Consider the following 16,231-nt stretch of genomic DNA (forward strand, 5'->3'; position numbering starts at 1 on the left):
CTCCATCCAGCAGGGGTCGCTGCCTGGGACGGAGTCGCTGTCACTCCTACAAGAAGAGCTGACAGAAAATCATAACAGGATCCGGAGTGGGGCTGGTGGGTGGGGGGCGAGAGGAGCTCGTTTGTCCTGGGATCTACTGGGGGACCTACGGTACAGGTAAGTCCTTCCCTGCCTGCCCTATACCCGGTACAGCCTTATGCCTGTGTATAGTGAGTGCCCTATACCCGGTACAGCCTTATGCCTGTGTATAGTGAGTGCCCTATACCCGGTACAGCCTTATGTCTGTGTATAGCGAGTGCCCTATACCCGGTACAGCCTTATGTCTGTGTATAGTGAGTGCCCTATACCCGGTACAGCCTTATGTCTGTGTATAGTGAGTGCCCTATACCCGGTACAGCCTTATGTCTGTGTATAGTGAGTGCCCTATACCCGTACAGCCTTATGTCTGTGTATAGCGAGTGCCCTATACCCGGTACAGCCTTATGTCTGTGTATAGCGAGTGCCCTATACCCGGTACAGCCTTATGTCTGTGTATAGCGAGTGCCCTATACCCGGTACAGCCTTATGCCTGTGTATAGCGAGTGCCCTATACCCGGTACAGCCTTATGCCTGTGTATAGCGAGTGCCCTATACCCGGTACAGCCTTATGTCTGTGTATAGCGAGTGCCCTATACCCGGTACAGCCTTATGCCTGTGTATAGTGAGTGCCCTATACCCGGTACAGCCTTATGCCTGTGTATAGCGAGTGCCCTATACCCGGTACAGCCTTATGTCTGTGTATAGCGAGTGCCCTATACCCGGTACAGCCTTATGTCTGTGTATAGCGAGTGCCCTATACCCGTCAGCTTATCTGTTAGTGGGCCCTATACCCGTTATGTCTGTGTATAGTGAGTGCCCTATACCCGGTACAGCCTATGTCTGTGTATAGTGAGTGCCCTATACCCGGTACAGCCTTATGCCTGTGTATAGTGAGTGCCCTATACCCGGTACAGCCTTATGTCTGTGTATAGTGAGTGCCCTATACCCGGTACAGCCTTATGTCTGTGTATAGCGAGTGCCCTATACCCGGTACAGCCTTATGTCTGTGTTATAGCGAGTGCCCTATACCCGGTACAGCCTTATGTCTGTGTATAGTGAGTGCCCTATACCCGGTACAGCCTTATGTCTGTGTATAGTGAGTGCCCTATACCCGGTACAGCCTTATGCCTGTGTATAGTGAGTGCCCTATACCCGGTACAGCCTTATGTCTGTGTATAGTGAGTGCCCTATACCCGGTACAGCCTTATGCCTGTGTATAGCGAGTGCCCTATACCCGGTACAGCCTTATGTCTGTGTATAGTGAGTGCCCTATACCCGGTACAGCCTTATGTCTGTGTATAGTGAGTGCCCTATACCCGGTACAGCCTTATGTCTGTGTATAGTGAGTGCCCTATACCCGGTACAGCCTTATGCCTGTGTATAGTGAGTGCCCTATACCCGGTACAGCCTTATGTCTGTGTATAGTGAGTGCCCTATACCCGGTACAGCCTTATGTCTGTGTATAGTGAGTGCCCTATACCCGGTACAGCCTTATGTCTGTGTATAGTGAGTGCCCTATACCCGGTACAGCCTTATGTCTGTGTATAGTGAGTGCCCTATACCCGGTACAGCCTTATGTCTGTGTATAGTGAGTGCCCTATACCCGGTACAGCCTTATGTCTGTGTATAGCGAGTGCCCTATACCCGGTACAGCCTTATGTCTGTGTATAGCGAGTGCCCTATACCCGGTACAGCCTTATGTCTGTGTATAGTGAGTGCCCTATACCCGGTACAGCCTTATGTCTGTGTATAGTGAGTGCCCTATACCCGGTACAGCCTTATGCCTGTGTATAGTGAGTGCCCTATACCCGGTACAGCCTTATGTCTGTGTATAGTGAGTGCCCTATACCCGGTACAGCCTTATGCCTGTGTATAGCGAGTGCCCTATACCCGGTACAGCCTTATGTCTGTGTATAGTGAGTGCCCTATACCCGGTACAGCCTTATGTCTGTGTATAGTGAGTGCCCTATACCCGGTACAGCCTTATGTCTGTGTATAGTGAGTGCCCTATACCCGGTACAGCCTTATGCCTGTGTATAGTGAGTGCCCTATACCCGGTACAGCCTTATGTCTGTGTATAGTGAGTGCCCTATACCCGGTACAGCCTTATGTCTGTGTATAGTGAGTGCCCTATACCCGGTACAGCCTTATGTCTGTGTATAGTGAGTGCCCTATACCCGGTACAGCCTTATGTCTGTGTATAGTGAGTGCCCTATACCCGGTACAGCCTTATGTCTGTGTATAGCGAGTGCCCTATACCCGGTACAGGGCTGGGTTTTGGGCTGAGAGTGGGGCAATGTTCCTTATCTGTTGCACAAACACTTGTCGCCTAGATTGGGGCACAGTGCCAGGGTGCCATATCATTCCCACACCTCTTCCTGCCCACCCAGGATACAAGGCTTAATGGCATACTAGCCCGTCTAAAAGGGGGGTACTAGCCCATCTAAAAAGGGGGTCCTAGCCCATCTAAAAGGGGTACTAGCACCTATCCCTGCCCACCCAGGATACAGTCTTAAAGGGGTACTAGTTGATCTAAATGGGGTACTAGCCGCCCGTTGGAAAGGGGTACTAGCCCGTCGGGAAGGGGGACACTAGCCTGTCTTAAAATTTGCTTTCCAAGTGCGTTGGGGTTCCAGTGTCTATGGCAGACTCTTGGGCTTTAGCGCCCCGTATGACCCCTGTAGGGAAAAACCATCGGTTCCAGTGGATAAATGTTAAAGGGCAAGTAACTCCATCAAACGCACATTTATATATAAATTCCTGACAGAGTAATTAGCTTCTGCTGAACGTTTCCCTTTTGTTTAATTTCCAGGCACAACCAAGCACTTTCACAAGCATCACATGACCCAAGCCGCCACCGGAACCCGTTTAAGCAACCGCCGAAGTCTCCTCTCTGACAACTCACACCATAACCGCTCTATACCGACTACATTTAACCTTAGCAGGGAGGGGCGGAGCCAAGCCATACCGAGGAACGCCCTTGATCTCCTTATATGGGAATATGACGTGCAGTCGGCAGTGAGGATGAAATAACTTACCCTTTAATTTAATGTAAATACTGTAATATATCGGCACAAACCTTTGGAATAATATATATATACTTTTTGCATTTTTTTGGGCAATTTTTTTTTAAAAATCTATTTTTATGGCTGTATGAATATTTTTTAAGCAGAAAGGGAGCCGACGCGTCGTTACGGGGGTCGATTTTTTTTTTTAAATTAAAAAAAAAGAAATAGGAAACGATGGAGTCGCCCGTGAATGGTTCCAACATGGACCTGGCGGAGGAGGAGAGCCTGATCCAGCCCGGCAAAGTAGAAGACTGCCAGGTTCCAGAGGGGCGGAAGGAACCTGATGAGGCGCTGGTTCCGGAGATCCAGATGCTGGAGGGGAATGAAGAGATCGTGGTGTCGGAATCGGTGTCTCAGAATCAGGAGACCGGTGGTCTCGGTGGATCCTCTGTCGCCCAAAGTGCGAGCGAATCGGAGACGGGGGACGCAGCGCCACTGGACTCCAGCAGGGTGACCGACCCGTCGGATTCAGAGAACAAGGAGAGCAGCGGGGAACCTTCCGAGGGCAACACGGAGAACCCCTCCCTGCAGAACCTCCTCTGCTCCAGTCCCAGTGCCAGCCCTTCGGAAGAGGCTTTGGAGGCCGGACCTTCTAGTTGCCCGGAAAGCGGCGCCTCGGCCGACTACTACTTTGTGAAGTGGGTCAACTGGAAAGGGGAGAGGACGCCCATCATTACCCAGAGCGAGAATGGACCTTGCCCTCTGCTGGCCATCATGAACATTCTCTTCCTGCGCTGGAAGGTAGGCAAATCTGCCCAAAGTAGGAGCTGCCCCCTGCCACTTGGTGGGGCACGTGGGAGGGTTAAATGGGCCAATTTGGCTAATGTACATTTGGTCGCTGTTTTTTTGTTTTTTTTTTAGGTAAAATTACCCCCCCAGAAAGAAGTCATTACGTCGGAGGAGCTGATGGCCCATCTGGGTAAGTCCATGTTTAAGCGCGGGGGGGGGCAGAAATGATATTGTGTGTCAGTGGGGTTTTACAAGAGATGGAGCAGTCTAATTAAAGTGGTAACAATGGGTGGGGGGGCTTGCCATCATTTGGTTCCCCTCACAAGGGTTAATGAGTTGGTTCTGTATTAAGGTCTTATTATTGTTAGCAGTGACCTTTACTAGATCCAACCGCACCCCTCCCCCCCCCCCGACTGCCCTCCGAACTGGGGTCCCTTGGTTTTCATTTAGTGACCAATAGCATTCAGGCTAATTTTTATTATGATGTAGAGAGGAATATTGAGACACTTTGCAATTGGTCTTCATTTTTTATTGCAGTTTTTTTCTACAGAGCTATAGTATTTTGGCTGCCGGGGTCAGTGACCCCCAATTGAAAGCTGCAAGGAGTTAGAAGAAAAAGGCAAATAATTCAAAAACTTAAAAAAAAAAAAAAAAAAACAAATAATGAAGACCAATTGAAAAGTTGTTTAGAATTGGCCTTTCTATAACATACTTAAAAAGTTAACTTTTTTTAACCCCTAAAGCTCAACAAAGTAATCTTATATTTAGAGCTTCTGTATCTGCCCAAGCCCCCCACATCCCTTTAGCAGGGGAGATCTGTGCCCCCAGTAGCCCTCCACTTTCTTTACAGATAATTCTACTGTGTATATAGAATATAACAATCACATTCTCATTACATGGCAGTTTAGAAACCAGTTTAGTGCAGGAAATCCCTCCCCTGCGTAGCTAACTGTATGCATGAGTGGGAGCTGCCATGTTGCTGCCTGGCCGAGGCTCCATATAGACTTTCAGGTAACTGAGAAAAAGAAATATTTGGCTGCAGAATGTGTGAGAGGCTGCCTGAGAGTGATCCTAGTGGGAGGGACTTGGCTGGGAAACGTAACCCCCCCTCGCGAGTCGCCCTGTTGCAGCCGAGAACGATAAGATTGTGGCCTTTAATAACAAGGGCAGGAAGTGTCTGGCTGGGCATAAAGGTGTTATTGTGCCAGGCCTGTGTGAGTGCAGCCTTACTGCCCCCCCCAGGGAGGGAAGGGGATTGGGTGCCCGGGAATCCGAGCTCCGGGCTGATAGCGTGGCGCCACCCAACGCTTCCCCCATTAGCAGCCACTAATTGTATTTTTGACGGGAAGCTGTCATGAATAATTAACCACAGAGAGAGGATGTTTCCATTCCGGGGGGGGGGGGCAGCTTGTAACACGTGGGCAATTACAGACCATTCTGCAAAGTGGCTTTTAGTGGAAGACACGGGGCCTAGGGTATAATAAAGGGGGGTTCACCTTTAACTTTAATGGCCTGTTCTAAGCAACTTTTCAATTGGTCTTCATTTTTTTTTTTTAATTGAAAACTGTCATAAATAATGAAGACTAACTGAAAAGTTGCTTAGAATTGGGGTTTCTATAACCTACTAAAAAGCACCCACCCCCCCCTCTTTAAACTGCTGATTTAAAGTGGGTGGGTTCCCTCTCCCCTCACACAAGCGTGGGGGGAACCTACACAAAACCAGGCAAAATGGAGGCAGTGGTGAGGCGGTAGCACTGCTGACCGGTGCAGCTTGGATGGACTCGTACTATATGAGGGTCGTTCAGAACAGCAGCACGTAAAGTGTTTGGCCGGCAGGCAGTCGGGGGGCGGCCAAGGGTAAATAGGAATGTTGCCCCCTGACCGTATATCTCTGTGCTCTGATTGGTTACAGGAGACTGCATCCTCTCCATCCAACCGCAGGAGAATTCCGAAGCTCTGCAGCTCAACTTCCAGCAGGTTATTCCTCCTCTCGTCACCCAATGTTTACTGTCAACTGCCCCCCCCATTCCTGTGTTTGCTGACAGGGTGTATTTACTGGAAACAGCACCCCTCCCCAACCAAACACCCCTCCCCACCCAGACATTCCAGTGTGTCCCTGTATAACCAGCTGGCCCCTGGGGCATACTGGGAATGGGATTGCTCGCCCTCTCTGGCCCCTGGGGCATACTGGGAATGGGATTGCTCGCCCTCTCTGGCCCCTGGGGCATACTGGGAATGGGATTGCTCGCCCTCTCTGGCCCCTGGGGCATACTGGGAATGGGATTGCTCGCCCTCTCTGGCCCCTGGGGCATACTGGGAATGGGATTGCTCGCCCTCTCTGGCCCCTGGGGCATACTGGGAATGGGATTGCTCGCCCTCTCTGGCCCCTGGGGCATACTGGGAATGGGATTGCTCGCCCTCTCTGGCCCCTGGGGCATACTGGGAATGGGATTGCTCGCCCTCTCTGGCCCCTGGGGCATACTGGGAATGGGATTGCTCGCCCTCTCTGGCCCCTGGGGCATACTGGGAATGGGATTGCTCGCCCTCTCTGGCCCCTGGGGCATACTGGGAATGGGATTGCTCGCCCTCTCTGGCCCCTGGGGCATACTGGGAATGGGATTGCTCGCCCTCTCTGGCCCCTGGGGCATACTGGGAATGGGATTGCTCGCCCTCTCTGGCCCCTGGGGCATACTGGGAATGGGATTGCTCGCCCTCTCTGGCCCCTGGGGCATACTGGGAATGGGATTGCTCGCCCTCTCTGGCCCCTGGGGCATACTGGGAATGGGATTGCTCGCCCTCTCTGGCCCCTGGGGCATACTGGGAATGGGATTGCTCGCCCTCTCTGGCCCCTGGGGCATACTGGGAATGGGATTGCTCGCCCTCTCTGGCCCCTGGGGCATACTGGGAATGGGATTGCTCGCCCTCTCTGGCCCCTGGGGCATACTGGGAATGGGATTGCTCGCCCTCTCTGGCCCCTGGGGCATACTGGGAATGGGATTGCTCGCCCTCTCTGGCCCCTGGGGCATACTGGGAATGGGATTGCTCGCCCTCTCTGGCCCCTGGGGCATGGAGGTTGCTCCCCTGCCGGCATATGGGGATTGCTCGCCCTCTCTGGCCCTGGGGCATACTGGGAATGGATTGCTCGCCCTCTCTGGCCCCTGGGGCATACTGGGAATGGGATTGCTCGCCCTCTCTGGCCCCTGGGGCATACTGGGAATGGGATTGCTCGCCCTCTCTGGCCCCTGGGGCATACTGGGAATGGGATTGCTCGCCCTCTCTGGCCCCTGGGGCATACTGGGAATGGGATTGCTCGCCCTCTCTGGCCCCTGGGGCATACTGGGAATGGGATTGCTCGCCCTCTCAGGCCCCTGGGGCATACTGGGAATGGGATTGGCCAAGATATCTGGCCCCTGGGGCATACTGGGAATGGGATTGGCCAAGATATCTGGCGCACTAGTGCAGGGTGGGCGCAAGTCAGGTGATGGGGATCCTGGGTCAAAGCCATAAATCAGAGGGGCCATTCTCTCCTTATATATGCTCCTTTCTATCTGCAGAACGTAAATGACGCCATGACTGTGCTGCCCAAGCTCTCCACCGGGCTGGATGTCAACGTGCGATTTACTGGCGTGGCCGACTTCGAGTATACCCCCGAGTGCATCGTGTTCGACCTGCTGAATATTCCTCTCTACCATGGCTGGTTGGTCGATCCACAGGTCAGCACCAAGTTTAAAAGGCACAAGGCTGCAGGCTGAGTTATACAGGGAACTCTGAGTATCACTCATGTATTATAAGGGATAATGTACCCCCTACTGTAAATGATAAGGATATTAGCAGTCACTGAGGGGTTCTGTGCCCATATAAAGGCACAAGGCTGCAGGCTGAGTTATACAGGGAACTCTGAGTATCACTCATGTATTATAAGGGATAATGTACCCCCTACTGTAAATGATAAGGATATTAGCAGTCACTGAGGGGTTCTGTGCCCATATAAAGGCACAAGGCTGCAGGCTGAGTTATACAGGGAACTCTGAGTATCACTCATGTATTATAAGGGATAATGTACCCCCTACTGTAAATGATAAGGATATTAGCAGTCACTGAGGGGTTCTGTGCCCATATAAAGGCACAAGGCTGCAGGCTGAGTTATACAGGGAACTCTGAGTATCACTCGTGTATTATAAGGGATAATGTACCCCCTACTGTAAATGATAAGGATATTAGCAGTCACTGAGGGGTTCTGTGCCCCCCATATAAAGGCACAAGGCTGCAGGCTGAGTTATACAGGGAACTCTGAGTATCACTCATGTATTATAAGGGATAATGTACCCCCTACTGTAAATGATAAGGATATTAGCAGTCACTGAGGGGTTCTGTGCCCATATAAAGGCACAAGGCTGCAGGCTGAGTTATACAGGGAACTCTGAGTATCACTCATGTATTATAAGGGATAATGTACCCCCTACTGTAAATGATAAGGATATTAGCAGTCACTGAGGGGTTCTGTGCCCATATAAAGGCACAAGGCTGCAGGCTGAGTTATACAGGGAACTCTGAGTATCACTCATGTATTATAAGGGATAATGTACCCCCTACTGTAAATGATAAGGATATTAGAAGGCACTGAGGGGTTCCCCATAAGACAGTTGCAGTTTATAAGGATCGGTGTGCTATTTCCCACAGAGCGCAGAAGCAGTACAGGCTGTCGGGAAGCTCAGTTACAACCAACTTGTGGAGAAAATCATAACTTGCAAACATTCGAATGACAGCACCCAGGTTGCAGAAGGTAAGACTGGGTGGGGAGGGTTACACCCTAGTGTGGCTAGTCACAGGGCAATGTACGGGCCTTGGCACACGTAGCGTTTATATCAGTGCTTATTAGTAGCCATGGACTGAAAATGAGAAGGGATTATTGTCATTGATTAATGGGTAGGAACGGTCTCCATAATGCAGGCAAATATATAGTATTTTAGAAGACACTTCAAGGCTAGAATTCACACCCCGAGACCATATTGTGAATTGCAGCTTACCCGCTAGCGCCCTCTAGGGGTGCCCATTGGAGAGGCCGACATAAAGCCCACTGGTTTACCTGCAGGTCAGATGGGTTGGGGCTGACACTCCTATTGGTTGTGGGAAGGTTTGGGGCGGAGCTCTTAATGCCACCCTCCCCGCCCACCACCTAACCGCCCCCCCGTTTTCAGACCCACTGACCCTTTGTAACCCTTTTTTTGTTACAGGTCTCATAGCGGAGCTGTTTCTGGAATCTTCCGCCGCCCAGCTGACGTATCATGGCCTCTGTGAGCTAATGGCTGCCGTGAAGGAGGGGGAGCTGAGCGTCTTCTTCAGAAATAACCATTTCAGCACACTCATAAAGCACAAGGTGGGAACCCCGAAACCCCCGAAAGTGTCCCGTTGCCATGGTAGCCCTAACCCCTGGCATAGCCTGCCCGTGCCCACTGCTGGAAAGTAAAGTCTGTGGTAGTTATATGGGGAAAGGCTGTGGCAGGTTATATGGATCAGCCTAGTGCAGTGTGAATAATGAAAGCAAGCACCTGATTGGTCAAGCATTGCCCAGATCATTCCATTTAGCTCCCCCTATGTCTGATCCTTATTCCAAGTGCCTACCTAGGGTGGCGTAAGGGACGTACCCCCAGCTTCCCCTGGACTCAATGTAACGGGGGGGTATTCATTTTGCATAGGGGCACCTGTACCTCCTGGTGACCGACCAAGGGTTCCTGAACGAGGAGAAGGTGATCTGGGAGAGCCTACACAACGTGGAGGGGGACAGCTGCTTCTGCGACTCCGATTTCCACCTGACGCAGCACCTGGAGAAGGAGGCCTCGTTCGGCAGCCCCCAGCAGCTGCAGCAGAGACAGGTGGATCAGGTGAGACGGGGGCCCGCCTTCCCTCTGTATAGAGATTGGACATGGTGTGGCACATACCTCATTCATGTTTCCCCCCCCCCCCCCCCAGGATTACATGATCGCTTTATCGCTGCAGCAGCAACAGCAGGGACCTCTGGCAATGAGCGACCTGGAGCTGGCCCAGCAACTGCAACAGGAGGAATATCAGCAGCAGCAGCAGCAGCAACACCCTCCCCATCAGGCACCTCAGCAAGCCACACCCCAGCAGGTAATGTCTGACTGTATTATCCCCCCCCCCCCCTGAGTTTGATTGCACTTGGTACAGTCTTGATGTTGCCTACTATACTGATCTTTGGGCCAGGGAGAGTAATTATCATTATTATAATATACAGTTTGGTCACTTCCCTATGGGACAAAACTGTAAATTATATCCTTATAAATGGATTCTGTCACATGACTCACTAAAACTTGTATATTATAATAAATAAAGTACCCCCTGTTGTAAAATATATAGTCACCTCGGAGTTCCATGGCCTGTATAAAAGCAGTTGACCTTCAGCCCCGTACCTTTATATGGCCATGGAACCCCTCTGTGCCTTATAATATCCCTATATGTTACAATAGGGGGTACTTTATTCACTATATAATATACAGGAGCCACAAATACCCTTTATATGGCCATGGAACCCCTCTGTGACTTATAATATCCCTATATGTTACAATAGGGGGTACTTTATTCACTATATAATATACAAGAGCCACAAATAACCTTTATATGGCCATGGGACCCCTCTGTGCCTTATAATATCCCTATATGTTACAATAGGGGGTACTTTATTCACTATATAATATACAGGAGCCACAAATAACCTTTATATGGCCATGGAACCCCTCTGTGCCTTATAATATCCCTATATGTTACAATAGGGGGTACTTTATTCACTATATAATATACAGGAGCCACAAATAACCTTTATATGGCCATGGAACCCCTCTGTGACTTATAATATCCCTATATGTTACAATAGGGGGTACTTTATTCACTATATTATATACAAGAGCCACAAATAACCTTTATATGGCCATGGAACCCCTCTGTGACTTATAATATCCCTATATGTTACAATAGGGGGTACTTTATTCACTATATTATATACAAGAGCCACAAATAACCTTTATATGGCCATGGAACCCCTCTGTGACTTATAATATCCCTATATGTTACAATAGGGGGTACTTTATTCACTATATAATATACAGGAGCCACAAATACCCTTTATATGGCCATGGAACCCCTCTGTGCCTTATAATATCCCTATATGTTACAATAGGGGGTACTTTATTCACTATATAATATACAGGAGCCACAAATAACCTTTATATGGCCATGGAACCCCTCTGTGACTTATAATATCCCTATATGTTACAATAGGGGGTACTTTATTCACTATATAATATACAGGAGCCACAAATAACCTTTATATGGCCATGGAACCCCTCTGTGACTTATAATATCCCTATATGTTACAATAGGGGGTACTTTATTCACTATATAATATACAAGAGCCACAAATAACCTTTATATCGCCATGGAACCCCTCTGTGACTTATAATATCCCTATATGTTACAATAGGGGGTACTTTATTCACTATATAATATACAGTAGCCACAAATAACCTTTATATCGCCATGGAACCCCTCTGTGCCTTATAATTTAGGATCCCTAGCACTCTGGAACTTGCCCAGCCCACAGTACCTGAACCCTTCTGCTAGCAAAGCGTTGGCCAGTAGAGGGAGCTCTTATTCCATCAACATTTACAACACTTTCTCCATAGAGATCAATGCAAGGGGGGGGACCTTCCAGCCCTCACTTTCATATCCAAACTCTTCCTCCCCAAACCTGATCCCCATTCTTATTATTATCCATGATTTCTATAGATTATCCCATTCCTACTAGTCCCTGCCCCAGAGGCCCTCACTATATACACCATATAACCAGGGCTCATGATTGGAGAAGCATATTCTTGGGCGGGTCCACTTTTGGTCATTTAAAGGGCAACTAACACCTGACAATTGGTTGCGGCTTATGCTCTATTAGACATTGTACCCCTGACACTGTACCCCCTCTCTGCTTGTTTCCAGGCTCGAGCACAGACTTCGGGGCGCTCCTCTGGGGAACGGCGGCAGCGGGCGAATAAGGATTCTGATTGCACCCTGCTGTAGCCCCCCCCCCCCCCAGTACACTGGAGCAGCGAGACGCACCGCTGGGGTGCGCAGATCACCGTCCCTCTTCGTGCTGCTATTTGCCGACACTCCGTGATGCGCCCCCACCCAGACCTAAAGGCAAGAGCACCACGGGGGGGTCATTCTCTGGTACCAAGGGGGCAATTTCCAACACCTGCCCCCTCTGTATTTTTTTTCTAATTCGGTAGCAAACCTCTTCTTGTGACCAAACCCCGCCCCCTGATCTTTAGGTGTGAAGTTGTGAACGATCTTCTTTTTCTTACGGGCAGCGGCGGCGTTTTTGTGTCTCTGTCGCGGCGCGGCCGAGCGCCAATGTTTACCACTGATCTAGGTATCCACTTAAAGGGCTAGAGAGCAGCCGGATTGGCTACTTGCGTTCCCCGACAGTCGCCGCTTGCGCGCACCACCACCCACCTTACGCTCTTTGGCGCCCCTTTTTAGCAGTTACAGAACCTTTATAAGGCAATGGGAACAGTTTTGCACCTTACGCTTGAAACAAAATATCTACTTTTTGATAATGATGTGATTTCCCCCCCCCAATTTTTTTTCTTTTGCCACGCCCACATTTAAGCACCTTTATCCGCCATGTTGTTTATTCTGCAGCTTTTAGTTCAAGGGGAAATAAACTGTCGCCTCTGCACTTGGCTCTTCTGCAATCAGTGTTCTGTTTGGGGGTGTCCGGGGGCCCATGCCCAATGGCGGGTTGGCTGGATGCTCCTCCTCTGTTCCATTTGCAGACATTGCCCCCCCCCCCCTCAGTATTCACGTGACCAGCAATAGTTGCCCAGTGGGGTTGCCGCCTACGCCGGGCACTGCCAAGGTTCCTTCTCTCAATACTCACACATTCACTCTGATAAATAAAGCATTTTACCTCTCACTCACGTTGGTATCTCCAGAATCATCATTGTCCTCTTAGCCTCCCCCCCCTCAAAAAAAATGGCAGCCGTACTTCACTAAAGGAGAAATAAACCCAAAAAATAACTGGGAGGGTGATAATTTATATACCTGTCTCTAAAGGACAAGTAAAGGGGTATTCACGGGGGGGGGGGGGGGGGGGGTACCAGCTTGTTATGATTTCTATGCAGTTGGACTGGGCCAGCGGGCCCCCAGGAAACACCCCCTGTGCCCCTGTCGACCAATGCCTGGCCCCTCCGCGAACTGCAAGCGCCAGATAATCACCCCCCCTCCATCGTGGCCACTGTAGGGGTAGGGGGCTTGACATTGCAACTGGGGTGGGGGCAGTGGTGAAACTCTGGGCTGGGCCCCCCTGCAAAAAAATCTAGCAAACTTACTAGCCCTGCCCACCCTGACCTGTCCCCCCCCCCCCTCCCCACCCACTGGCCTGTAAATCTGCGCTCTCCTACCTTGTGGGGTGCAGGGATTTACCTGCTAAATAGAGAAAACGGACCCAGTGGTTCAAGCCCCCTCTCCCCTGGACCCCACCCCATATGACCTCGGGGTCTGCTTCCTATAGGGTGGGGTGGCCCCTAGACAATAGTCCCTGGACACCCCTGTCCAACCCTGTTTCTATGGCAGCAGCATCTCTGGCAAAGGGGTTAATATATCTCATAAAGGTGGACCAATGGGAAAGCCATTTTATTCTCTACAGGGGTAACCAACCAATGGGCACCCACCTCTGAAATATAATGTTCATTGTCCATTAATCAGGACTGGGAGCTGGGGGCCCCGAGGAAAACCTAAATGAGCCAACGTTGCCCCCAGTCTGCTGGGAAAATCAAACCTGACCAATCAACACTTTCGGGCAGATGTCGATCAGGGAGGCCCATCGGGGGCCCCATACACGGGCAGATAAGCTGCTGACTCCAAAAGCCTTGAATCGGCAGCTGAAATCCGTGTATGGCCTTCATTATTATTGCCCACTGTCTCAACAGCACCCCTAGTGGTCACACATAGATGGCTGAATATTCTGCCCAAGCGGCTCATGTTCCATACAACAAAACGTTGTCAACTTAAATTGCTCTGTGAGGCTCCAGTTTTATTGTTATTGTATTATATAACATATTTTTCTACTCGGCCCCTCTCCTATAAATATATCCATCTTTCATTCAAATGACTTCCTGGTTGCTAAGGTAATTTGGACCCTAGCAACCAGATAGCTGTCCAAACTGGAGAGCTGCTGAACAAAAACTGAAATAGTTCAAAAACTACAAATAAAAAATGAAGACCAATTGCACATTGTCTCAGAATATCACTCTCTACATTATACAGAAAGGTAACTCAAAGGAAAACAACCCCTTTATATTATATATATATATATAATAAGGTAAAAAAAAAAGAACAGGGCACCAAAGAGCAATGTACCTGTTGTAAGCAGCTTTCTGGTTGGCTAAAGCTTCCTGCCTAGGGAATCAGAGTGGGGAGGGGCCGGGTAGCATTAGGGATCAGCAAGTGGTGGATGTAAGGACACGGCCCGGACATAACCCCCTGATGACGCTGCTAAGGATGCAGGGAGTGCAACCCTAACTGTCCTGCTAATCCCTCCAGTACCGACCCACCTGGGTCTCAGCACAGGAAACAGATGGACCAGGAGCAGATTGGATCTGGCGCAGGACTGGCAGCACTATCCTTCTATGGATCTCTCTTCCTTGTAGCCTGTATAGAGAGATACCATAAAACTATGGCACATAGGGATTCCCCTGTACTAAGCACAATTCAGCAGGAACAGCCCCCTAAGTTTGCTCATAGCCTGTACAGAGAGATACCATAACACTATGGCAGCATAGGGATTCCCCTGTACTAAGCACAATTCAGCAGGAACAGCCCCCTAAGTTTGCTCATAGCCTGTACAGAGAGATACCATAAAACTATGGCACATAGGGATTCCCCTGTACTAAGCACAATTCAGCAGGAACAGCCCCCTAAGTTTGCTCATAGCCTGTACAGAGATATACCATAAAACTATGGCACATAGGGATTCCCCTGTACTAAGCACAATTCAGCAGGAACAGCCCCCTAAGTTTGCTCATAGCCTGTACAGAGAGATACCATAACACTATGGCAGCATAGGGATTCCCCTGTACTAAGCACAATTCAGCAGGAACAGCCCCCTAAGTTTGCTCATAGCCTGTACAGAGAGATACCATAAAACTATGGCCCATAGGGATTCCCCTGTACTAAGCACAATTCAGCAGGAACAGCCCCCTAAGTTTGCTCATAGCCTGTACAGAGAGATACCATAAAACTATGGCCCATAGGGATTCCCCTGTACTAAGCACAATTCAGCAGGAACAGCCCCCTAAGTTTGCTCATAGCCTGTACAGAGAGATACCATAAAACTATGGCACATAGGGATTCCCCTGTACTAAGCTCAATTCAGCAGGAACAGCCCCCTAAGTTTGCCCATAGCCTGTACAGAGAGATACCATAAAACTATGGCACATAGGGATTCCCCTGTACTAAGCACAATTCAGCAGGAACAGCCCCCTAAGTTTGCTCATAGCCTGTACAGAGAGATACCATAAAACTATGGCAGCATAGGGATTCCCCTGTACTAAGCACAATTCAGCAGGAACAGCCCCCTAAGTTTGCTCATAGCCTGTACAGAGAGATACCATAAAACTATGGCCCATAGGGATTCCCCTGTACTAAGCACAATTCAGCAGGAACAGCCCCTTAAGTTTGCTCATAGCCTGTACAGAGAGATACCATAAAACTATGGCAGCATAGGGATTCCCCTGTACTAAGCACAATTCAGCAGGAACAGCCCCCTAAGTTTGCTCATAGCCTGTACAGAGAGATACCATAAAACTATGGCCCATAGGGATTCCCCTGTACTAAGCACAATTCAGCAGGAACAGCCCCTTAAGTTTGCTCATAATCTTTCCTGTGTTTCCTTTATTAGCTTTGTTGCCCGTCTCCGTATCCTGCCCGGGTGCAGCAGTATATGACATCCCTATTGTGCAAAGGGAACAGGACAGATACAGACAGGCAGCAATTGAGGGGCTCACACAAACATATAGGGGTACTTGCATAATTAGGGCCATTCCTACTAATAACACACTGATAGGGGGAGTAGTGAGCAGAAGTGCAGATGAGCCACGCTCCCTTGCCGCTACAAGTGCTGCTATTGGCAGACAGTCCCTGGGCTGTATCCTATGATGTCAGAGGGAGAAGGGGGGAACTTTCCCAGAGTGCACTGCTCAGGCTCACACTTACTTCAGGTTAGTTTGTCGGCTCGCTGTGTCCCTGAACTTACAGAGAGTTATTTTCTGTGTAACAGTGTGGGGCTG

At 49.7% G+C, this 16,231-nt stretch overlaps 1 protein-coding gene across 1 annotated transcript; it reads left to right on the forward strand.

Annotated features, from left to right (window-relative positions):
• The first annotated feature begins 46 nt into the window (after window positions 1-46).
• On the forward strand, window positions 47-12,862 carry mindy1 (MINDY lysine 48 deubiquitinase 1). The gene is made up of 10 exons (XM_002937265.5): window positions 47-156; window positions 2,891-3,887; window positions 4,008-4,065; window positions 5,788-5,852; window positions 7,430-7,588; window positions 8,556-8,658; window positions 9,110-9,252; window positions 9,572-9,757; window positions 9,846-10,004; window positions 11,880-12,862. Exons 2-10 carry the CDS (start codon window positions 3,321-3,323, stop codon window positions 11,958-11,960), a joined length of 1,521 nt encoding a protein of 506 aa, XP_002937311.1. The 5' UTR covers window positions 47-156; window positions 2,891-3,320; the 3' UTR covers window positions 11,961-12,862.
• The last annotated feature ends 3,369 nt before the right edge of the window (window positions 12,863-16,231 follow it).

This window comes from Xenopus tropicalis, chromosome 8, assembly GCF_000004195.4.
Source record: "Xenopus tropicalis strain Nigerian chromosome 8, UCB_Xtro_10.0, whole genome shotgun sequence".
Lineage (NCBI taxonomy): Eukaryota > Metazoa > Chordata > Amphibia > Anura > Pipidae > Xenopus > Xenopus tropicalis.